Source organism: Tachyglossus aculeatus, chromosome 2 (genome assembly GCF_015852505.1).
Source record: "Tachyglossus aculeatus isolate mTacAcu1 chromosome 2, mTacAcu1.pri, whole genome shotgun sequence".
NCBI lineage: Eukaryota > Metazoa > Chordata > Mammalia > Monotremata > Tachyglossidae > Tachyglossus > Tachyglossus aculeatus.
Window position 1 is genome coordinate 138,277,701 of NC_052067.1, and position 24,737 is coordinate 138,302,437.

Sequence of the window (24,737 nt, forward strand, 5' to 3'; positions counted from 1 at the left end):
GAGAGCAGTAACACCAGATCATGTAAAGACCACTCTTTTCTCTATGGCCTAGAGGAGAAGAGAACGAAAGATGGTTCTTTCAGTAGCAGCGTTCCGAGCATATCCTACTTTTGTTGTTTTAATAGTCTCTCCGGGGAGAATATTTAGCTCCAACAGATTTATCGTCGGATTTCTTCTGGTGCTCTTTTCAGTGTCATTTTTCTTAAAATTATAGGATTGACCGAAGGCCCAATCCATACAACAGACAATGCTTATTTAGTTCACTCTGTGGTTCTCGAGCTCGTAATTCAGGTCCCTTGCATGCTAATTGGAGTGTCTGGGGAATCTAGCGGATTGCCATGTGCCGCACATGGTGAAGGGGGAATTGTATTTAATGTTTTATTTTTCGATTGTTTTTAGGAACTTCGTCTGGAGGATTATCAGGCCAACAGGAAGGGTCCTCAGACCCAAGTGGGAGCAGGTACCACAGCAGGACTCTTTGGCTCTTCCACGGCCACATCCAGTGCCACGGGCCTTTTTGGCTCCTCCAACACCAACACCGGCTTTGCATATGGACAGAATAAAACTGGTTTTGGAACTAGTAAGTCTGAAAAAATCTGATTGAATTCTCTAAAGTTCAGTATTAAGACTGTTGGATTTCTTTCCAGCTGTGAACTGCTGTTAGCTGTCATGGGCTGCGTGAAGAAGCACTCAATTTTGTTGACTGTTTCATTCTAGAACTTATAATAGTAGAAACATAATTGTGAGATTTCTGAAGCGCTTACTGTGTGCCAGGCACTGTATTAAGTGCTGGAGTGGGTCCAAGCAAATCAGGTTGGACATAGTACCACACATTCGATCTGTCACTGGATCATGTCAGTTCTACCTTCACAATATTGCTAAAATTCACCTTTCCTCTCCATCCAAAGTGTTACTACACTGATCTATACACTTAACCTATCTCACCTTGACTACCGGATTTGCCTCCTCGCTAACCTCCCTGCCTTCTTTCTCTCCCCAGTGTGGTCCATACTTCACTCCACTACACCGATCGTGTTTCTAAAAAAATGTTCAGTCCACGTCTCCCCACTCCTCAAGAGCTTCCAATGTTTGACCATCCACCTCCACATCAAACAGAAACTCCTTAACATTGGTTTTAAAACACTCAATAAGCTCCCCCTTCCTACCATACCTCACTAATGTCCTTAATGCCATTGGCGTTAAGGCACTCGATCACTCAACACTCTCCCTCCTGCTTATCCTCTGCCTCATTCTCATCTTTCCTGGGCCTCCCTCCTGCCTTGAACTCTCTTGAACCTTCGCGTCCTCCTGACCACTGCCCTCCCCATTTTCAGAGCTCTTCTTAGATCACATCTCCAGTAGGCCATCCTGATTCTCCCCACTTCTCACCTTACTCCCTCCCCAAATGCTCTGTCAGCACTTCCCACATCTCTTTTAAACTCTTTTGAAGATCTGTTCATATTACTTCCTCCCATCTGTAACTTATGGTAGTTAGGACTGTAGCTAGACTGTAAGCTCCTTGAGGACCGGGATATGTCTCCTGGCACTTAGTATTTAATAGTGTTCCGCACACAAGAGAAGCAAAGGAAATTCGGTTGATTGAAGAGAAGTTCTAAAAAGCCCACGTTTTGTAAGGGATTAATGTTGAAATGTCTGTGAGATATTTTTGCCTGTTTCAGTAGAGGAGCTCAAAAATTGAATATGATGCGACAGCATCTTGTGGCCTTCATTGTTTAAACTAAATTTTTCTCTTCCCCCTACAAAAGGCACAACTGGATTTGGAACCAATACCGGTAGCCTCTTTGGCCAGCAGACTCAGCAAACTACCAGCCTGTTTAGCAAGCCATTTGGCCAGGCCACAACCACCCAGAATACCGGCTTCTCCTTTGGGAATGCCAGCACTCTAGGACAACCAAATACCAACACAATGGTAAGGAACCAGCATCATCGTCATCGATGGTGTTTATTGTTTTCGGCAGGCCTGTGTCTATACTGTCAACACGTGGTAAATTATAACCGCTCAAGAGCCAGCTAATTTTCAGCACCGTCTCCTTAGAGGATGATGTGATAAAGGCAGATTTCCTAGAGGCCGCAGTTCCTGACCCGACAGCTATTACACCCACATTTCTGATCTGCCTTAAGTAATAATAATAATAATGGTGTTCGTTAAGTGCTTAATATTCATTCATTCAGTTGTATTTATTAAGCGCTTACTGTGTGCAGAGCACTGTACTAAGCACTTGGGAAGTACAAGTCGGCAACATATAGATACGGTCCCCACCCAACAACGGGCTCACAGGCACTGAACTAAGGGCTGTGGTGGATACAAGCTAATCAGGTTGGACACAGTCCCTGTCCTGCATGGGGCTCACAGTCTCAATCCCCATTTTTCAGATGAGGTAAGTGAGGCCCAGAGAAGTGAAGTGACTTGCGCAAGATCACCCAACAGACAAGTGGTGGAGCTGGGATTAGAACCGTGATTTAGGACCAGGAATCAGAAGGTCATGGTTCTAATCCCAGCTCCCAGGCCCGTATCTACTTTACCATGCTGCTTTTCTTGTTTTCCCTTGCAAAACTCAGTGCCCGTTCCTTTCCATCCAGCATCCTGGGCTCCTGCCCTTCATCGTCCGAGTGGTGTCTTCTTAGTTTGGGCCCACCCTCAAGAGTCTTTGGAATGCTACGCGCTATTCCCTGTGTGCACCAAAGCTGCACACAGCATTTCTCCCTCAGCAAGAATAAAACATTTCTGAGTAATAAGGGATAATCTTTTACCTTTTTCTGGGAGTTTTGTTTTGTGGTTTGTTTGGGTTTTTTTTTTTAAAGACATTTTTGTCCCATGTGGGGGTAAGATGGCCACCTTGGGATGCGGTTGCTTTTTCTTGTAGTGGGACTCCTAGCCCCATCTTGAGCAGATCTTTCAGTTATCAGCTGCTGCTTGGCTCCGTTGAAGTAAGGCTCCAGGCTCTTGCATTGCTACTGTGGTACCCCTGCCCTTAATTAGGCTCAGAGCCATTTTAGGTGCTTGTATCGGGAGCAACTGATTCAGAAATCCCAGATCTAACACCCCGACAGGCTGACCAATTCTTTGGACTCCATGGTTGGCCATGGAGGGATAGGCCTGTTTCTAAACAAGACGAGAACTCTTCTTTCAAGCAGTATTTCTGTTTGCAGGGTTTATTCGGTGGGACGCAAGCCACGCAGTCTGGAGGTCTTTTTGGGACAGCTACCAACACCAGTGCTGCTACAGGATTTGGAACGGGAACAGGCCTCTTTGGACAAACCAACACAGGATTTGGCGCTGTGGGTTCGGTAGGTTTTCAGCAATGACCGTGGTTTGGGGGTGGAGAGGGAAGAAGATGGGGAGGGCGGGGAAGAGAGCACGCAAGCATGTGCCCCATCTGTTACCTGCCCTGTTTGCTACTCTCCCTAAAAGGCTTCCAAGGTTCTAATGAAATAACATTTCAAGTTCGAAATCGGTTGACCAAATTTACTAACATAAATTCTAAATTTAAATAACCTAGGGGCTTAAGGGGTCTTCTGAGTCAAGGGTAGCCTGTAAGCCCCTTGTGGACAGGAATCACGTTTACCAACTTTATTATAGTGTAGTTTTCCAAGCGCTTAGTATAGTGCTTTCCTCAAAGGAAGTGCTCAGTTAATACCACTGATTGAGGGTGCATGGGGCATTTCCACAAGACAGAATTATGATCGCCTGATTCCATGGCTGCAGCAGATCATAACTGGTTTCATAAAAGTATCTAAGAGCACTAGATGAAATGTCGGAAGTAAGCGTTCCCAAAATCTGAAATTTATATTTATATCCATATAATTTAGAAGGTGATTTAAACAATCACTCATTTAATTGATTAAGTGATTGATTAAATCACAGGACCGAAGTAGATGTTTTTAAAGTGTAGATTTCTTTTCGTTAGTCCTGTTGGGCAACAAGGTACCCTGTGGTGACGTACTAGAGATCTGTTATTATTTATACTAAAGAAACTGCCTTTGTTTAATGATGAATTTAAATGGGTTTTACGTCACTCTATATTTGTCAAAATACTTAAGGTGGAAGAAAGATTTTTACCAGTGTAAGCAGTAAGAGTGTGAAAGGAACTTCAGTAAAAACTAGATGGTTGTATGTTTCAAACCCAAAAGCTCTTAGAATTGTTTAGGATTTCATTGTGGTTAGCTCGATTTTTTTTTTTTTTTAATGGCAAGAGAACAGAAAATTTCAGTAGCCTCATTGAAATTTCAGTAACCTGTGTTCTAATCATTGTTATCTTCATCAATGGTATTTGAGTGCTTACTGTATCCAGAGAATAATAATAATAATAACAATAATGATGGCATTTATTAAGCGCTTACTATGTAACAGTGCAAATCAGTGCTATGTGCAAAGCACTGTTCTAAGCACTGGGGAGGTTACAAGGCAATTAGAACAGTGTTTGCCCACACTAAGAACTTAATACCAATAAAAAATAATAATGGTATTTGTTAAGAGCTTACTATGTGCAAAGCACTATTCTAAGCGCTGGGGAGGTTACAAGGTGATCATGTTGTCCCACGGGGGGCTCACAGTTTTAATCCGCACTTTACAGATGAGGTAACTGAGGCCCAGAGAAGTTAAGTGACTTGCCCAAAGTCACACAGCTGACAATTGGCAGAGCTGGGATTTGAACCCATGACCTCTGACTCCAAAGCCCGGGCTCTTTCCACTGAGCCACACAGAGATGTGTACTCAGCACTTCGGAGAGTCCAATACAAGAGTTGGTGGACATGATCCGTGCCCAACACGAGTTTACGGTCTAGTCTGCGAGTTTAGATTTTTTTCTTGTTTTTCCTCTTCCCTCCAAGATCCAGGACTGAGTGAGGACACCATAATAGTGGAGCTTCCCAATCAGTCCTATCAAGGCTGAGGTTTAGAAAGCGAGCCCTGCTCCGAACAGGAGATACTAATCTTCGACTTGCCCCTTGGTTAAATGATGCAGTGTGTTTTCCTCTGTTGATTTCAGACGCTGTTTGGCAGTAACAAGCCTGCCGCCTTTGGAACGACCACCACCAGTGCCCCCTCCTTTGGCACAACGAGCGGCGGGCTCTTTGGTAACAAACCAACCCTGACTTTAGGAACCAATACAAACACTTCCAGTTTGGGTACATATAAAAAGTGGAGTTGAATCTCTTAAAATTACACTGATTATACCACACACCCCACTGCCAACCTTCCTATACTAAATAGGGATGAATTTTTTAAAAGTTTCAAATCAATTTTCATGCCTTATCTCGGGGGCCAGAAGGGAAAGTTTGAAGCTTAAAGACAGTGGATGGGGCTTTTTAGGTTGGGTGGGGAAAAAAAGCAGTTTAGAGGTGACTTTTTCCACTTCTCATATTACTAGAGTAGTGTAAGGGATTAAAAAAAACTCGGCTGGGAGCTGAGATGGGTTATTGCCTGTTTCTATCACCGTTACGTGTCTGGGACAAGGCACTTAGCCTCCTGTGCCTCAGTTTCTCTGTCTGCCAAATAATAATAATAATGATAGCATTTATTAAGTGCTTACTATGTGCAAAGCACTGTTCTAAGCGCTGGGAAGGTTACAAGGTGATCAGGTTGTCCCACATGAGGGCTCACAATCTTCATCCCCATTTTCCGTATGAGGTAACGGAGGCCCAGAGAAGTGAAATGACTTGCCCAAAGTCACACAGCTGGCAGTTGGCAGAGTTGGGATTTGAACCCAGGACCTCTGACTACAAAGCCCGGGCTCTTTGCACGGAGCCACGCTGCTTCTCTGCCAAATGGAAGACTACTCCCCTCTTTACCCCAGGCATGTGAGAGAATTAGATGAAAGAAAACGGAGAAGAATATAGGTTTGGATCTTGAAAGATGTAAATTTCTAGGTGTTACAGCATTCTACAAGGGAGACATTTACTGGACTAATGAAATGGAGTTTCATTTTATGTACTTTAATAATAACCCTTCCCGAGTGTTAGAATTAGACCCAAAAACTTGCTTCAGATAACTCTGCTTTAGTGCATTAAAGTCACAAATGATTGTGCATTGCTGGATATTTTTTAAGCAAGTCATTTTTGGGGGAAACTTGCATTATTTTAATTGTCTGAAGCTTTTATCCCATCTCAGTTCTCGGGCCATTTCGACTTGAAACTATTTGCGCCCCCCCTTGCTTGGTTTTCTCCTGAGAATGGAAAAATAGCTGAATGGAAATCAGACAGTACTACAGATTGAATTGTTTCTACTGTAGTACTCTTTTATCTGAAGCTTTAAAAATCATTTTGTCATTTATGCTAAAGTAGCACTCAATTTTTAGTGTTAGTGATGAGCTAGCTGTTGTAATTCTTATGTTGGTCCATGATTTCAGTTTTGTGATTTGATTTTAACAAATGGTTATCCCATAGTATGACTGGATTTCACAGTTTTCAATCATTTGGCTTTGCAGTCTTAATTTTCTGTCACCAAATTGCCCAGTGCTGTATTTGGTTTGGAGTTAGTCCTAATTTGAGAAGTGGCATTCTTAAAAATCAGAGTTGGTGAAATGTCTTGGCAGAATCAAGGGGTGGGGGGCATTTGTGGTATAAACAGTGTAACATGGGCCTTTATTCCTTTTAGTGGGTTTGAGGCAGAATGCAAGCATATTGTTCTGCTGCCTTATTTAGGGCCCAAAGGCCTTCCTATTTTTGGGTAGACCTAAATCTGAGGTGTAAATATTGAAATTTCAAAATAGAACAGGCCTCTGTCTGTCTGTCTGTCTGTCTGTCCAGGTAGTTTGTCTTTGAATAAGTTGTGCTGTACTTGAATAGCAACATCATCCTTGATGATGCAGTGAGGCCTAATGGAAAGAGCACAGGTTTGGGGGTCAGAGGACCTGGTTTCTAATCCCAGCTCCACCACTTGTCTGCTGTGTTTCCTTAGGCATGTCATTTCAGTTCTCTGAGCCTCAGTTTCCTCATCTGTAAAATGGGGATTCAACAGCTGTCCTCCCTCCCCCTTAGACTGTAAATGCCCCAGTGCTTAGTACAGTTCTTGGTATATAGAAAGGGCTTTACAAGTACCTTGTATTATTATAGTCCACAGATTCAGCTGTTTACAATGCTAATTGATAATACGATGCCAGATCAAGCACCGTAATCTGTCCCATTTAAAATGACATTAGAAGATTTCTCCTGTCAGGAAATCCATATTGTGTTCATCTAGGTTTCTTATAAATTAGATGTTTTTCCCCCTTAACTATTTTTGGATGTTCTTGTTGTTTTCCCCATTTGTGTCCCTACCTTTCCCCTTTACTATAGGTATTTCTAAGTGGTAGTATAAGACTTCAGGCAAAAGTGAAGCACCAGGAGCAGATAATAAGCAAATAATCTTAATAGTGTTATCCTATTGCTGAATTTTACTTAAGTGGTGTGGTTGACTCATGTTATCCCTCTCTCGCCTTTTTTTTTTTTCTTTCCACTGAAATCAGCCGTGCCCTTGAGGGAATCAATGGTCTTATTACTGTATTAATCACTTGGGAGAGTACAATATAACAAAGTTGGTAGGCACCTTCCCTGCCCACAGTAAGCTTACAGTAAAGTAGGGGAGAGAATCCCCAGGAAGAGGAAAACCAGCGGACAGCTTAGTTCATCAGTCTTAGGGGATATCTAGGGTTTGCTTCATTTGGAAACCAGTCTCTGAATTATGTCCCGCTTCCCTCATCTTGTTTCTTAGTCAAACAAAAGGTAGGTGAGAAGACACTTAGTGTGTGGCCTAGTAATTATTTGTGAACCACTTACTCTTTCCACAGCCATCTAGGAAGGAAGTGTAAATTTGTTGGTTGGTTGGTTGGTTGGCACCCGGAGTCATTTTTAGACCCTGCAGAAGAATGACCATATGGTTTCTTATGTGGGTTGGCTTTGCTGGGTTTAAGTTGGTAGTCCTGTCATCAACTATTATTGCAAAGTAAGCATGCCGACCTAATGGTCTCCCTTGAAGAGCCATTGTGTAAATTTCCATTCATGAGGCAAATTGTGTAACTTGAAGTATTGCAGGCTTGGTTTCCTGAAGGGCTGCTGGGTTTTGATTGGACAGATTATTTTTGTGTTGGCAAGTAGATACCCCTCCCTCCCCCCCTTCCTACTAGTGAAAATTGGATGATACTTTCTTTAAAAGTGCAGCATATTCATTCTTCTGTACTCTTAGGTTTTGGTGCAAGCGCTAGTGGGAATAGTATATTTGGAAGTAAGCCAGCAGCTGGGACTCTGGGAACTGGACTTGGAACAGGATTTGGAACAGGTAAATAACATTGCCACCAGGAGAGATGTGCAAGCAGCAATCGGTTTGCCATTCTTTTCTTTCTGGCTTGCTTGCTGCCTGCCAGGGTCTGAAGCATCAGAAGGCTTGCGAGGCTGAGATTGGAAAAACCCAGATCATCATTTCCGTAGGCAGATTCCCAAAGCGCTTTCCAGAGCCGAGCCGTGAAATCTGTCTGTTGTCCAAGTGGCATATTGTGACACTGAGGTGTGTCGTCCCGGGGCAAGGCAGTTCTGTAAGAAATTCCGAACCTCGGCAGTGGGGAGTTATGCCACTTAGCTAAATGCCAGTGACATACGAGCCTGACGTCATGGCCTTGGTCCTGGGGTGTGACCACAGTGGTTTCGTTTTTGCTGTTATTAACCCGCTTTTCCCCATATTAAGCACTTGTGCATGGCGAACACCAAGAGTTAAGTGTTCTCTAGTTTGGAATAGCTGTTAAGCTTGCCTTCCGCTAGGTTTTTCTTCTGGCTTCATGAAAGGACTGTTTTGATTTGGAAGTACCTCAATCTCAATGCGCCTTGTCATGAGCCTGGGAGTATCTTTTGTGATCGTTCGCCCCCGTTTACTTTTTTCTCTCTCTTTCTCTCTCCTTCTGTAGCTCTTGGTGCCGGGCAGGCGTCTCTATTTGGAAACAGTCAGCCTAAGATCGGGGGAACCTTGGGAACCGGAGCTTTTGGGGCCCCCGGATTCAACACTTCCGCGGCTACCTTGGGCTTTGGAGCCCCCCAGGCCCCTGTGGGTATGTGCTGGAGCCCTTTATTCTGACTTCAAAGAGACTCACCTTCCCCTCTGCCTTATCTGTGCACTTAGATCTTTACCCCCTAATCACTTGATATTACCCCACCCTCAAACCCACAGCACTTACATATATATCCTTACACTCCACCATTTCCCCACCTCTCCACCCTAGACTGGAAACTCCTTTTGAGCAGGAAGCGCTTCTACCAGCTGTCTTGCACTGTAGTAAGCGCTTAACAAATACCATAATTATTGTTACTGTTATTACTCTCCCAAGTGCTTAGTACAGTGCACAGATCACAGTAAGCACTTGGTAAGTACTATTGATCGAATGATGTCGTTACTTGAAAAATGCTCTTGATAGAAATCCAGAGGTCCCCCAGAATCTTGATGTAGCCGCCACACACGCTAACTTTTTTTTCCTACTTTTTTGGCCTTTCTGAAGCTTTGACAGATCCAAACGCCTCTGCTGCCCAGCAGGCTGTTCTCCAGCAGCATATCAACAGTTTGACCTATTCCCCGTTTGGAGATTCTCCTCTCTTCCGAAATCCCATGTCCGATCCCAAGAAGAAAGAAGAGGTAAGGTTCTAGATGAACATGCCTAGAATTCTTTGTCCCCGAAGGAAGTTGCTAAAGATTACCTCTTTTTGGTGCTGCAGTGCAAGTTTAAAAGGGTGGGGTGGGGGGGACCGTCCAAATTATCAAGTTGTTGTTGAGGAATCTAACAACCAATTTCTGCTAACTAGGGGGTGAAAGAGGAAATTCAAGGACAAATCATTCCAAAACTATGCTTTGGAGAAAATTGTTAACCAAGCTGTCCATAATAGAATTCTCAATGAGGACAGAATAGGTTGCCTTGACAGACACTCCTGTCATGTGGGCAGGGATTTTGTCTCTTTATTGCTGTTTGTACTTTCCCAATCGCTTAGTACAGTGCTCTGCATACAGGAAGTGCTCAATAAATACTTTTGAATGAGTCACTATCGTGGTTAGCTGTCATTCTCAGGTAGGAAGCAGTTGCCTGTAAGGAATAGGTCCCACAAGTTTGCAGCCTTCTGCAACAGGGATCTCCCAAAATGAGAGTGAAGTGGGCGTGTGGGGAAGGATGAGCGAGAAGTGGGTGTGTGTGGGGAAAGATGAGAGTTACGTTTTAGGCATTTTGAATTTGAGTGCTGGCAGAACATCCAAGTGGCCGTGTCCTGGAGGCAAGAGGAGATGTTTATGGACATTTAGATCAACTATTCTGCCAAAATACATTCAGTTCTCAAAAACCAGAGGTTGTGTTCTTGGCAAGCCTCAGGTTATCATTTATGCGCACCGCGTTCTCTCCTGATAGGCCCAAGTGGTCTGAATTCCTCATTTCTCTCCAAAATGCAGAGTGGTAATGTGTGCTCTGAAGGAACTGCATCTTCAGAAATATAACAGTTTAATCTATCTGCCTAGTTCTTGAGGTAATCTACAGGACGTAATATACCAGCCACAACTTGCTGTTTGGGACCTGTGCACTGTGGAGTGAATAAACCCAGGCTTCTGACTTTTTCTCCTTCTACTCTCCTCAGTGCCTCCCTCTCTATTTAGAGAGACTAAAAACAAGTTAATGTGTTGAGGGTCACGAAGGCTGAATTAAGGTCTAATTTCCGGCTTCTCTGACTCTCTCAGTCCTGTCAGTTTCTGCCTACCTAAAGTCTGTTTTGGGGGCATCATCCAAGTGTATTGCCAAATGTAGTCTCTCGTATTTGACAGTGTTGCTCCTGATGACGCTAGGAGCCAACTAGGTCGGGAAGGAGGTCAGACGAGGCCTATGCCGTACTCTTCCAAGCGCTTAGCGCAGAGAGAGCACTCAATAAACGATCAATTGATTGACTAAACATCTTGCCCGGGGGGTCTTGCAGAGATTGAAGCCAACGAATCCAGCAGCGCAGAAGGCCCTGACCACCCCTACGCATTACAAACTGACCCCCCGCCCGGCTACCAGAGTGCGTCCCAAAGCTCTACAGACAACAGGGTCGGCGAAGTCTCACCTCTTCGACGGCCTGGACGACGATGAGCCCTCTCTGGCCAACGGCGCGTTCATGCCCAAGTCAGTGCTTGTGCCCGGACTCTAGCGTATTGCTTATTGAGCAAATTTGTGTCTTTGGTTCATTCCAGCACTTAGAACAGTGCTTGGCACATAGGGAGCACTTAACAAATGCCATCATGATTATTACTCCCCCTGGGTAATAATAAGTTGTGGGTCACCCTTGGTTCTTGACTAACTCCAGGAGCCCGCGACAGAGATTGGGTCCAACCTGAGAATCTTGTACCTAACCCCTGGCCTGGCACACAGTAGGCATACAACAAATGCCATTTTTAAAAATCTGGGAAAGTGTCCTTCTCCAAAAGTGGAGATAGTATGTTTTTGCCTCAGCCCTTAGATGGTAGTGCCTTGCACATAGTAAGCGCTTAATGAATGCCATTATGATTATTACTATTATTACCTTGTGAGGGTTTGGATTTTTGCCGTAACCAGTGACCCAGAAGGGAGAGCTGGTTTAGCCCTGTCCAAAGACAGCAGAGAGCTTGTTTTGTGGGATGCTAATGTGGTTCCTCTAAGCTCTAAAACATCGGAGGTGAGATTTGCAGACAGTCGATAGTAGTGGCATTTATTAAGTCCTTATCATTTGCAAATAACTGTAGTAGTTAAGAAAAATACACGACCATTGATTCAGAAACATACCCTGGTCCGTGAAGCATTAACAGTCCAAAAAGGGTGAGGAAAGACCCTGGGAAAATATACCGGATTGATGATGATGATGATGGCATTTATTACACGCTTACTACGTGCAATGCACTGTTCTAAGCACTGGGGAGGTTACAAGGGTTCAGGTTGTTCCACGGGGGGCTCACAGTCCCCATTTTACAGATGAGGTAACTGAGGCACAGAGAAGTTAAGTGACTTGCCCAAAGTCACACAGCTGACAGTTGGAGCCGGGATTTGAACCCATGACCCCTGACTCCAAAGCCTGTGCTTTTTCCACTGAGCCACGCTGCTTCTCGATGGGAACCAGCTTGGAAATAGCCCGTGCCTGGGAGTCGGGACCGATGTCACCTGGTTGCTGTGTGGCCCTGGGCCAGTTACTTCATTTCTCTGGGCTCATCTGTACAATAGAGGTTAGATTCCTGTGTTCTGTCATAGACTTACTTAGACAGTCCACCCTGTGTGACTTTGGGCAAGTCACTTAACTTCTCTGTGCCTGTTACTTCATCTGTAAAATGGGGATTAAAACTGTGAGCCCCCCGTGGGACAACCTGATCACATAGTAAGCGCTTAACAAATACCATCATTATTATTATTATTATTATTACTCCAGTGCTTGGCACAGTGTAAGGGCTTAACAAACACCACCATTATTATTATTGGAAAACTCTGAAATGACAGTAAAAGGAAGTCCCAGTTGATGCCTTATTTCCAGGCAGTAGCCACCGCAACCTTTTCAACAGTTTAAAACACCCTTTACAAAGGCATTCGGTCCACTACCATAGCTCTGAATAAATATCTAATAATAACAGTTGTATTTAAGTGCCAAACAGTGTACTAAGCACTGGGGTAGATACAGTATAATCAGATCCCATGTGGGGCGCCCACTCTACATAGGAGGGAGAACAGGTATTGAATCCCCATTTTGCAGATGAGGAGACCAAGGCCCAGAGAGCTTAAGTGACTTGCCCAAGTTTATCAACTTATAGAACTTTTGACCCTAATCCTCCCATTCCAAATTCCCTGAGTTTAACTGTACTTCTCTGAGAATTGCTTTCGTCCTTCTTTATTACAGGAAGAGCATCAAGAAGCTGGTTTTGAAGAACCTCAACAGCAGTAATCTGTTTTCTCCTGTTAGTCGGGATGCGGAAGACCTGGCCTCTCCATCCGAATATCCAGAGAATGGGGAGAGGTATGTTTCCGCCCATTGGATTGTTACCAGTGGGTGGATCCTTAACTGGGACCTTTGGTTTTGTGTCTTTCCTGAAAGGACTTTCTTTCTAAGTAGTTTGAAATCCAGGATTTTTCTTCGGGTTTAGCCCACTTACATTGTGAAGTGTGAGACTTGCCTGATCATATTCTGGAATGTAAATGGGAAGCCATCTCTTTTGAACTGTTCTAAGACCTGTTTTGGCTCTTGTTCCATGTGCCATCATGGATGTGGTTTAGATTCTTTTTATGATGGACTTGCTGTGCCATCTTTAAGTATCACTTAAAGTTCCTTAACTATTTTGGTTAATTTGGAAGGGTGTCCAGTAAAGTCTACTTTAAAGTAAAGCTTTTAGTGGAGCTTTGACAATTAGAGGCTAATGCGTTCAGCAAAGAGCCGTTTGGCCCAATTGGGGTGCCCAGATCTGTCCTTCCCCAAAGGAATGCCACCAACCATATGCAGCAGACAGAAAGTGCCACTGTTCTAAGCCCCAGTTTGTGTTTTTAATTGCATCTAAGAAAATAAATATTGGTGAAAGATCATTAAATGTAGTACAAATGCCTGTAGGAAATAAGGAAAAGGGCCTTGACATAGTCCCCCAAAACAAAGTAATATTAACGTAAATTTTACAGTGATTAAAAATAATAGTTTCCAGACCAGATAGCCATGTGAAGTGTATCTGTAATAAGACACTGAATTGTACATATATAATTACTTAACTTTTAGTGTTATCTCACCTGTCCTATTTATTATAATAGGGCAAACAGACTAGAGATCTGCCATTAATGCTAAATGGAAGTGGGCTTTAATCATTTGTACTTTCTAAGCACTTAGTACAGTGCTCTGTACACAGTAAGCGTTCAATAAATACGGTTGAATGAGGGAATGAATTTTTCAAGAAAGTCAGTGCATTTGATAAGTTCAGAGGCTGAGGTATGTTTAAAGTCAGCTTTGTCTCAGAAGTGATCAGAAATACTGACATTAAAGTGAATAAGCCGTAAAACAAAGGACCACTAATCATTTTAAGAGGAACAGCTGAATTTGTTTCACTTCCATTCCGGTAGATTCAGTTTTCTCTCCAAGTCCGCCGATGAGAATCATCAACCCAATGGGGAAGACGACTCCCTGGTAACTCAGTTCTATAACAATCCGATCACGAAGCCCATCCCCCAGACCCCGGAGAGCGTGGGCAACAAGCCCCACAACAGCATGAACGACACCATTGTGGCCCTGAACATGCGGAACGCCCTGCGCAACGGGCTGGAAGGGAGCAGCGAGGAGGCCTCTTTCCAGGATGAGTCCCTGCAGGATGAGCGAGATGAGGACGGAGAGCCCACGTACCATTTACACCCAGCAGGTCAGGGACACGCGCTTGTCTGGTTGGTCCCAGTCCATGTGATTTGGGCGAGATGGAGGCAGGGCTCTGCTTGTTTGCGTTCGGTCATCCGAAGTTTCCTCTCCAGTTCTCTAAACTGGTGGTTCGGTTCAGTGTTGGCCCCCTTGCCGAAAGCAGCCGGGGGTGGAACCTCTCAGTGGGAAAGTGCCTCCCAACTTCCAATTAACGGGGAGAGAAAAGTGATGCTTGTTCACCCCCTCTCTCCCTTCCCTCCATCTCTTCTGCCCGTGGAACTCCAAGCTGAACCCTGAATTATGATCTTGAGGATAGGAGAATGTGGGGCTGGCTGAAACGCCTAATCTCTGGGCTGTTGTCTTAAATGGTGGGCTTTTCCCCTCGCCCCCATCTATTTATTTATTTATTTTAATTTTATTTTTTTAATGGTCAGGGAGAACCAGTGCTCACATCACCCATATGGGCAGTTACCAGCCCTGGGGCAACAGCATCTTATGGCTAATGAATGAAGCAACCCTCCCCAGAGCTATGTTTTTTCTACTCCAGTAGGATCCCCAATCTCCCAGTTTGTCCCATTTCCTACATGCACCATCTACCAGCCGTGCCTTCCTCCCTTCTTCAGAATTCCCTCCAGTCCTTCCTCCGTGCTTTCCCACTCTTCAGTCCCAACGTGGTCCAGATTTACCTTCAGCTCTTGGGTACTTTGCCATGGCCCCTGAAATCTCTTTAGGGAACTCTCATCCGGACATTGGCTCATTTTCTCTTTTCTCTTGTAGGCATTATTCTTACCCGAATTGGCTACTATACAATCCCCTCCATGGACGACCTAGCCAAAGTTACCAATGAGAGAGGGGAGTGCATTGTGTCTGACTTCACCATAGGACGCAAGGGTAAGTGACGTGGGGAGTGGGGAGCAAGCCCCTGAGGCAGGGCAGTCAGTGGGCAAGTTGTCCCCAAGGCCCAAGCATCCTACTGTAGCAGACTTAGAGGTACCAGAAAATTCCCTCAGATCTTAATGACCTCTCAACCTTTAAGGCTTTTTCTTTTATGGTGGTACTGGGACTTTGGGGTGGGTAAATGGCAAGCAGACTAGTAATAATGATTGTGCCTTTGTAAGAACAAATACCACAACTATTTTCTGTTATTATTATTGTGCACTTACTGTATGCCTAGCACTGTGTAAAGTAGATACAAGTAGGTCAGACACAGTCTCTGTCCTGCATGGGACTCACTATCTAAGTGGGAGGGAGAGCTATTACCTTTTTTTTTCTTCTAGATGAGGTGATGAAGGCACAGAGAAGCTAAGTAGTGGAAATAGTATTTGTTAGGTACCTACTGTGTGCAGAGCACTGTACTAAGTGCTAGTGACTTGCCCAAGTTGATACAACAGGCCAGCAAAGAGCTGGACTTCATTCATTCATTCAATCGTATTTATTGAGCGTTTACCATGTACAGAGCACTGTACTAAGCGCTTGGAGAGTACAGTTCGGCAACAGAGACAATCCCTACACAACAACGGGCTCACAGTCTAGAAGGGGGAAGATAGACAACAAAACAAATAGTATGTAGATCTGATTCCCAGGCTGTCACATGCTCTTCCTGCAAGGCCACACTGCTTCTTTGCAAACTCTTGAGGATCTTGTAAGTTCTGGGACACCTGTCATCTTGCATGCAGTACACTTTCCTATTAGGCCCAGAATGGATGAGAGGCCTAAGCCTCTTCCTGGCCTACTCTGTTTATATTGCTTTGTAGGCTGGAGGTTCAGTTAAGGAGATGTGCTCAGCTGTAGGGGCCAAAAATCACCCCATCGCCTTCCTTGGGAAGCAGGGAATGGGAGGGGAAGGGGGCAGAGGGTTTGGTTTGCCTCCGGAAAGGTAAAGGTGAGGAAGGAAAGGTTCCCCTTCTAGACTCATAAGCTCCTTGTGGGTAGGGGACATGTCTACCAACTCAGTTATATTGTACTCTCCCAAGGTCTTAGTACAGCGCTCTGCAAGAGTAAGGGCTCAGTAAATTTGGTTGATTGGAAAAGAGAAATCCTGAAAAATGCCGCTTTTCCAGGCTTTCTCTTATATCCATTCTCCATGCTGACAAATTTTTTTTTCCAGCCAAATCTTAAAGCAGTCTGAAGGGTGCTTACAGTTTCTGTTTGCCATCCAGTTCATTTGCCAAGTTGGCACTGGAGGAGAAAGGCAGCTGTTATGGTCAAAAACTTGGGATGATCTTAACCATTTGATCTGATTTCTAGGTTATGGCTCAATCTATTTTGAAGGAAGCGTGAACCTAACTAATCTCAACCTGGATGATATCGTTCATATCCGAAGGAAAGAGGTCATTGTTTATCTGGATGATGAGCTCAAGCCCCCCGTGGGTGAAGGGTTAAACAGGTAATTGAAAACTTTCCTTTCCTAGTCGGGCTGGGATTTACACCTGCTGTAACTGTGAGCCCCCCTTGGGACAACCTCACCTTTGTAACCTCCCCAGTGCTTAGAACAGTGCTTTGCACATAGTAAGCGCTTAGTAAACGCCGTTATTATTACTATTAAAATATGTCTTAAAGCACCCCCACTTTCTTTCCCTTTTGGCTGTGGAAATTTTTGCTGGGACTGTGATCCTGCCTCCGATATTTCAACCACTTCACTCCTTTTTCCAGCTTTTAACCCCACTTCCCTCCATACAGGTGACCGTATGGACCGAAAAATTCAATTTTTCTTGCCTGCCCTGTCGATATATACTTATCTTTGCCAGCAGTAACTCCCTGTTGCAATCCCCACTTGATTATAAATGATTCTTTCATTCCCGAAATAGCTATTTTACCAGTTGTACTAGTAATATTCAGGGAACTGTCCTATTTGCATATGTTTTGCCCCTTTGTCCTCCTCTCCATCCCCCGTCTTACCTCCTTCCCTTCCCCACAGCACCTGTATATTTGTATATATGTTTGTACATATTTATTACTCTATTTATTTATTTTACTTGTACATATCTATTCTATTTTATTTTGTTAATATGTTTGGTTTTGTTCTCTGTCTCCCCCTTCTAGACTGTGAGCCCACTGTTGGGTAGGGACCGTCTCTATATGTTGCTAACTTGTACTTCCCAAGCGCTTAGTACAGTGCTGTGCACACAGTAAGTGCTCAGTAAATACGATTGATTGATTCATTCATTCATGCAATTGTATTTATTGAGCACTTACTGTGTGCAGAGCACTGTACTAAGCGCTTAGACTCCTCAAGTCCAGTTCTAGGATTTTTAATTAAATCTCCCACTGTTATTACATCTCATTCAGCCTGGCGCATACTGAGGTATGGTTTTTTTTCAAAGCTCAGAGTAGGGATCGTTTAAAATGGAATTTGGATATGCTCAACAGGCGGGCCGAGGTAACCTTGGATGGAGTTTGGCCGACAGACAAAACATCTCGGTGCTTAATAAAGAGTCCAGATCGGCTGGCCGACATCAACTATGAAGGGAGACTGGAGTCGGTTTCCCGGAAACAAGGAGCCCAGTTCAAGGAGTACCGACCCGAGACCGGCTCGTGGGTGTTTAAGGTATTGTTCCTCAGTTCTGACCATGTATAACCTGAATGACTTCGGGAAAAGTAGAAAGAATTCTCACGGGTGGGTGGCCCAGTTCATTGTCATCAGTACCATCATCAGTGGTATTTATTGTGCACAGAGCACTGTATTAAGATCTTGGGACAGCACCTGCAACAGTTGGTAGACACGTTCCCTGTCTACACTTGCCAAAGCCACTGAAAAGACAAACCATAAGAAGTTGTGTGGGTGGAGGAGAGTTTTTCTCCAGTAGGTGGTCATAGAAATTCTGGAGCTATGAGTATGAAAATTGTTGGCATTGGGTTTTAATGTTTCTGTTTTGAGTAGATCCCTGGACTCCTTTGAGCACTTGAGCTTTGAACTTTGTGAACTTGGCTTTGAGAACAAGAGAGTTCTCTGAGGGGGAGCAGTACCCAGTGGGAGTAAATTGAGTTCTTGTTCCTCTAGGTTTCCCACTTCTCTAAGTACGGCCTCCAAGATTCGGATGAAGACGAGGAAGATCAGCCATCCAAAACGGAGACGAAGAAACTGAAAACGGCACCTCTACCTCCCCCTGGCCAAACGGGACCCCTGCAGATGGCTCTAAGTGGCAAGGCGGCCCCTCCGTCTCAGGTAGAGAAAGGACAGTGATTTGGGGCCGTGAAATGGAGGTTGGGAGATAGCCGGTCACCAGGGCTCGCCTGGTGTGTGATCCGGCAGAACCGGAAGAGTTTACAATTTAGAACCACCTGGAGACACACGGAGGGAGGGTGCTTCTCATCTCGCCGTGGGGTTTGGGGGGATCCTCCCTCGGAAAGAAAATTGGCCTCTTTCTGTGTAGATACTCGTTCTCCATCCCATCTCCTCCTCACAGACTTGATTATTTCTCTGCTTGATCTTTACTCTGCCGTTTTGTCTGCACAGGCTAATGCAGAGAGAAACCATTCCTGGGTGAGCATCTTCTGTATGTGCAAATATAATCCTTCACCCCGCCTTTTTCCCTGGCTGGTTTTAAAAAATAAAATAAAATTGGCTTTGTGCACTGACCTTTTTTTTCCCCCCAACATTTTGCTCAAGCCATTTAACTCAGTCATATTTATTGAACTCTTAATGTGTGCAGAGGACTGGAGTAAGCGCTTGGGAGAATACAAGACAATAATAAACAGATGCAGTCCATGTCCACAATGAGTTTATAGTCCGAGCCGGGGAGTTCATTTGCTTGTTCTTCAGCAGACGTGTATTTGCTTATAAACTTTTTACAGGAAGATAAAGTGTAGGTTTTAGATCCTCTAATGTGGTTGAGGTGAGGGTGGAGATTTGTACTCCTTTTAAATTTACAGTACATATGGATTGTGACATTTAGAACTCTTGTGTGCTCTTCTTTCCAGCCCTGATAAGAATCACTTTGTGTGACAGTTGAGGGTAGCACGTGTCTTTTCTGTAGTGTCATTTGAATGAAAGCTAAGTAGGGTGGGGGGGGTTTGCTTGTTTTTGCCTTTTAAAATCCTTTTTTTTGCAAGGTCTCCCTTCCTTTCAACTGTGAAAAACTGTTTCTTGGGGGTGTTGGCCTTGCATAAAAATGACTCCTGAAAAGTAAACTCTTTACTATTTTTGGAATGGCTCCTTTGACATCTTGAACACTTTCAAGATTTGTTTAGCGGGAGGAAGAAAAGTGAAATTCCCTTTTTCAGAAGCGTGTGTGTGTCCAGTTTAAAGAGCCATCAGAATAACCCAAAACATTAGATCTGTGGAGACAAAAGATTTCGGTATTTAGCCGAGTCGGGCTTTAGAGAATCTGTTGCTATGACTTCTTGGGATAAGAAAAGTGATCAGGTGGGTGTGCTGCTTCCTGTGTCCCCGGAACATAATTCTGTGCCCTAGGTGTCCCCTGCTCTCTGGTCAGTTTTCTGGCAAACAGATGGTAGTTTCGACGAAGCCTCCCAGGACCCTGTCATTTGGGCAGTGTGAGAAGTCCCCCACACTCCACCACCCCAGTATGTCAGCGGCATCCAGGAGACGGACTCCTGACAAGAAGGCAGCCTGTGGGATTTAAATGGAGAATTGTTTTCAGAGTGGCTAGTTCACAATTTTGTAGGGCTTTTTTGTTTTGTTTATTTCAGACTTCCCCAATAGCTATCAACAGACACTAAAGGAGTGCCACAGCTCTCCTGGACTGAGAATGTGGTTTGGTCTGAATCTCTGGGTAGTGATTATGCTCAGCCTCTTGGGGTCATTTTGGGGGCCCTTACTTCAAAGTCTCAACTAACTTGTAGTTTAATTCATGATTGATTTGGGGCTGGTATACTGTGGTGTGTTTGCGCACGCGCACATCCTTTATCCTCGCTCCTTGCATTGCCTCTAATGCGAATGTAATGGGAAACAGCACCAGGTTCTAAAGTAGCTAGTAATGCAGCCCAGCACAAGATCATCTTTGCATGGATTCAAACTGGAAAGAACCCACCCACACACAAATAGCTTCCTGGTCATAACCTCATCTTCTAACATCAGAAGCAATGGCGTTTTTATATATATTTACATATGCATACACCTGATTGAAAAGTTCCACTGGAATTGCAGCTTTTGGGCACACCCTCAGACGCTCACCAAGAAAACCCGCAAACATTCAAGGCGGTTGCCTTCCTCTTATCGAGACAGAGAGCCCCATTGATTCTGAGTGTCCCCACTGCTAGCCCCATCTGTTTAGGCTACTTTACTGACTACTGGTCATTTCATTATTCCTGCTCTATTAGGCTTGACAAGGCAGCTTCTCAAAGGAATATTGAATTTGAAGATAAAATACATTCCAATTCAGCAGTGAATTCATGTCCAACTTGTTTCTCCTTGGCCCCTCAGCCGTGCTCCAAACATAACAATGCTAACTCCAAAGCTGCCTTCAGACTCTCTGACACCAGCAGTTCTTGGCAAATGTGGAATTAGGGCCTTCTAGCAGCTGGTCAACAATATGAGAAGCAGCATGGCCTAGTAGTTAGAGCACGAGCCTGGCAATCAGAAAGTTCTGGGTTCTAATCCCAGCTCCGCCACCTGTCTGCTGTGTGAATTTGGGCAAGTCACTTAAACAGCTCTGTGCCTCAGTTTCCCCATATGTAAGAAGGGGGTTAAGACTGTGAGCCTCATGGACTGTGTTCAAACTGATTATCTTATATCTACCCCAGCACTTAGTACCGTGCTCAACAAATACCATACCAAAAAAAAAGTGCAGAAATTTTAGCCACTCTCAATTTCCTTATCTTGGCCACTGTGGACTACTCCCTGGACCTTAGAGGCTGCTTTTGTTCTCAGTACTCCAGGCTTGGGTATCTCATACTTGTCCCAGGGATTTTTCACTTCAAATTTTGTTCTTTCTACAAGCATAGTCATCATCTAAAAAAGAAATGCCTGGTAGTGTTTAATCTACCTACATCCTGTAACTGTGCAGAAGAACAAGATCACATCACCTTTCATCCACTGTCAGGAAAAGTTTCTTTTCGGGGGGTGGTGTTGTACGTAGTATGTACACGTGCATGTGTACGCATGCAGTGTTAGCTCACTTGGTGTCAGCATGGTAAAAATAATGCGAAGTGAAGAGAAGGTAGAACTTCAGAGCTTGGGGCAGTCGGAAAATCATCAGTGTTCTTACTCATTGTGCACTTCTGGTTGGCTTCGTTTATTAGTTTACGTAATGAGGTACCCGTTTCATGGAATGAATTTGGGGAATTAATGCTGAACCGGTGACTGGAAGCACACTGCCTATTTTGTGTCTGCGTTTTTAACTTTTCTAACCTGTAAACAGTTGTTTCTGATTATAGCATTAAAACATAATAAAGTGATTAAAAGTACAGACCGTCTGCTGTTTTAAAATCCCATGGAAAACCCCGTCCTAGCATCAAATGTACCTTCTTTTTTGGAAAAGGAAAATGTAGCAGTCTTTTCATTTCTCTTGTAAATGTAGCACTTGAGGCCAACTAGATGCGTGGTAGCCCTAAGAACATCCATTCTATGCCTTCTGGGGTATTTTCCCACCTAAGGTGAAAAATAACCTCTTGTGTGGTGGAAGGCAATGTGGTTGGTTCTTCCAGGTGCTGAGATTGCAGTGAAGTCTTTGGAGAAAGTTTATGATGACTTAGCAGAAAGCTTTACTTGTCTGTTGGATCATATGAGCCCTAGACTGACGAGATTGGAAGTTCTGGGTTTCTGACTGAAAAGTCAGTCAGTCGATCATATTTATTGAGTGCTTACTGTGTGCAGAGCACTGTACTAAGCAATTGGGAAAGTACAATGTAACAGTAAGAAGATGCATTCCCTGCCCTCAACAAGCGTAGTGTAGAGGGGGGAGATAGACATTAATATAAATAAATTACAGATATAGTGTGAGAGCAGCAGGGAAGCTCATACTGCCCTGAAAATTGACCACTAATTTGGAAGGAAGTGAAACGGACCATTATCGATCTTAGAATAATCTCATGTCATCCCCAGATGGAGCCAGCAATGCGCCGCCACTCCTGCTAACTGTTGATGTGATCTCATTCTGTGATGCTGGCGGAGACTGAATGGGATCATCTAGCACCTTCTAACATAACTTCCCCCTCTGTTTCTGATGTCTGCAGAGCCAGAGCCCAGACGTGGAACAGCTAGGGAAGGTGGCGGAGTTGGACAGCGATATGGTAGATATCACCCAGGAGCCAATTCTGGATTCCATGTGTGAAGAAATCGTTCCCGAGGAGCAGGAGCCTGTATCGGCTTCGAGCCACATCGCGTCTTCCCTGGGCGTGAACCCTCACGTCTTACAGGTGAATCTTTTAGCTGCTGGGTGGCGTGGGAATACTAGGTCATTCATTCAGTGGTATTTATTGAACGCTTACTGTGTGCAGAGCACTGAACTAAGGGCTTGGAAAGTACAATTCATCAATAAAGGGAGACAGTCCCTGCCCAAACCAGGCTTTCTCTGCTACTGACTTGTGGATCCCAGGCACTGAAACCTTTCTCTGCCTCAGATCTCGTCCCAAAGAATAAGAGGAATATCTTTGCCCTCCATGCCATGCCCCTCCCTCCTCCCACCACTGCCGTGTTGATTTGAAGCCAAAATAAGACGATAAAGCCAAAAAAGGAAGACTCTTGGGTCTCATAGCTGCCCCCTTGCCTTTAAACAGAGTCCCCTGAACCAGTCAGAACCATCAATTGCCTTTCCCTTTTTGAAAGGTTTTCTATGAGGAATGGAGTAACAGCCTATTGAGTGTTTTAGAGTACTATTTTTTCAGCATGCTTGTGATTTAGGAATACGGGGTGGCTTTTTTTCCCCTTGGGTAGTTGTACTTACATCTCCTGAAATGTGCCAAACCAATGTTGAAGCGGCAACGCTTTTTTGCCCCTGACCGTTACTAGGTGAACTCAAAGGAGCAGTGCTATTTCTAACCACTCTCCCTTGGCAGTAGGGAATTGCAGCCGCCACTTGCTTGATCCACTTGAAGATCATGCCCATATGAAGGCATGGCCTTTATAGCACCATGTTGGAATTCTGGTTCCACCCTACTCCATGAATCTGATGCTTTTTTCCAAACGGCCTTAGGATCGGGAGACTAAAACAAAAACAAAGCCAGGCCCCAAAAGCCAAATGTCAGCATCACATGGGACACAAGTGTGGGGTGTATGGTGTGGTTAGGAGGGTCAGTTTTGTAGCACTGACTTCTTCAGCCACACTGGCACTTGGCATTTACAGTACACGGTCTGCGGACCCCATAATTGAAGGACAGCTATTTTGTCTCTTGGGGCATCTGAAAGGAAATCTTTATGCCACGTTTAACTGCCACAAGCAAAATCCTGGCCCAGGTATATAGCCCAGGGTTGGCTCTGAGAAGTAAAATAGTCGTGAATGAAGCTGTGAGTGTGAAGATGGGACGGGACCCATTAGATTTTAAGCTTCTCGAGAGTGTTGATCAGCCATTCTACTTTTGCATTTCCCCAAGCTGCTATGAGGATCTTCTGTTCACAGGAGACACTCAGTAAATACTGTTGATGAGGCGATCTAGCTGTCATTGCCTTGGAGAAAGTAAGACAGAGAGAGATTATGTGGTTTTCCCATCTATAAGATGGGCTTCAGTCCATGACTTTATTACCATCATCATCATCGTCATGGTGGTATTTAATCACCTATTATGCACTAAGCACTTGGGTAGATCTGGGAAAATCCTTTTACCACATGGGGCTCACAGTTTCTAAGGGGGAGGGAGAGTAGATATTGAGTCCATGTTTTCAGATGAGGAAACTGAGGCTCAGAAAAGTGAAATGACTTACCCAAGATCCCACAGCAGTCAAGAAGCAGAACCAGGATTAGAGTCCAGATCTCCTGACTCCCAGTCTCATGCTCTATCCAGTAGGCCATATCTGGCTAGTGGCTCAATAACCTTGTCGTCCATCCTGAGATCTGGGATTTGTTTGGTGAACTGGGGAGGTCAAGTCTAATATTTGACTATATTATTTTCTTGCGACCCATGTAGCCAGATTTCCACGTTGGGTTGACTGTGGGAGAAATGTCAATGCTGCGTGGCCAGAAAGCTTGGTTTCCTAGAGGGTTGGGAGACTGGGACAGGGTTGACTCACTCACTCTCTGCGGTTATCACCACTCTAGATCATGAAAGCGTCCTTGCTTGCTGATGAAGAGGATGCGGACTTGGTACTGGATCAGCGCTTTGGCAGATTTCCGTCGAAAATGGATACGTCTCACGAGATCTGCTCTCCCAGACTCCCCATTTCAGCATCACACACCCCAAAGGCCCGGTCGTTAGGTATGCTTAATCCAAGATCCCATTGGTCACACCACAGAAAACCACAGGGTCACCAGACTCCTCCTAAACTGAGCCAACATTTGGATCTGGTGCCC

General features: G+C 44.5%; 1 protein-coding gene across 2 annotated transcripts in view; it reads left to right on the plus strand.

The window, feature by feature from the left end:
- NUP98 (nucleoporin 98 and 96 precursor) overlaps positions 1 to 24,737 on the plus strand; it is a 61,054-nt gene that overhangs the window by 23,448 nt on the left and 12,869 nt on the right. The window contains exons 7-22 of one of the 2 annotated variants that reach the window (XM_038765754.1): positions 400 to 580; positions 1,767 to 1,930; positions 3,172 to 3,309; positions 5,010 to 5,097; positions 8,183 to 8,275; positions 8,895 to 9,035; positions 9,480 to 9,613; positions 10,927 to 11,114; positions 12,847 to 12,963; positions 14,046 to 14,338; positions 15,109 to 15,222; positions 16,579 to 16,717; positions 17,701 to 17,878; positions 18,332 to 18,496; positions 22,468 to 22,650; positions 24,486 to 24,642. In XM_038765754.1, the coding sequence (XP_038621682.1) occupies positions 400 to 580; positions 1,767 to 1,930; positions 3,172 to 3,309; positions 5,010 to 5,097; positions 8,183 to 8,275; positions 8,895 to 9,035; positions 9,480 to 9,613; positions 10,927 to 11,114; positions 12,847 to 12,963; positions 14,046 to 14,338; positions 15,109 to 15,222; positions 16,579 to 16,717; positions 17,701 to 17,878; positions 18,332 to 18,496; positions 22,468 to 22,650; positions 24,486 to 24,642 (2,473 nt within the window). The remainder of the gene's footprint in view (positions 1 to 399; positions 581 to 1,766; positions 1,931 to 3,171; positions 3,310 to 5,009; positions 5,098 to 8,182; positions 8,276 to 8,894; positions 9,036 to 9,479; positions 9,614 to 10,926; positions 11,115 to 12,846; positions 12,964 to 14,045; positions 14,339 to 15,108; positions 15,223 to 16,578; positions 16,718 to 17,700; positions 17,879 to 18,331; positions 18,497 to 22,467; positions 22,651 to 24,485; positions 24,643 to 24,737) is intronic. The other variant, XM_038765763.1, reaches the window with a different exon arrangement.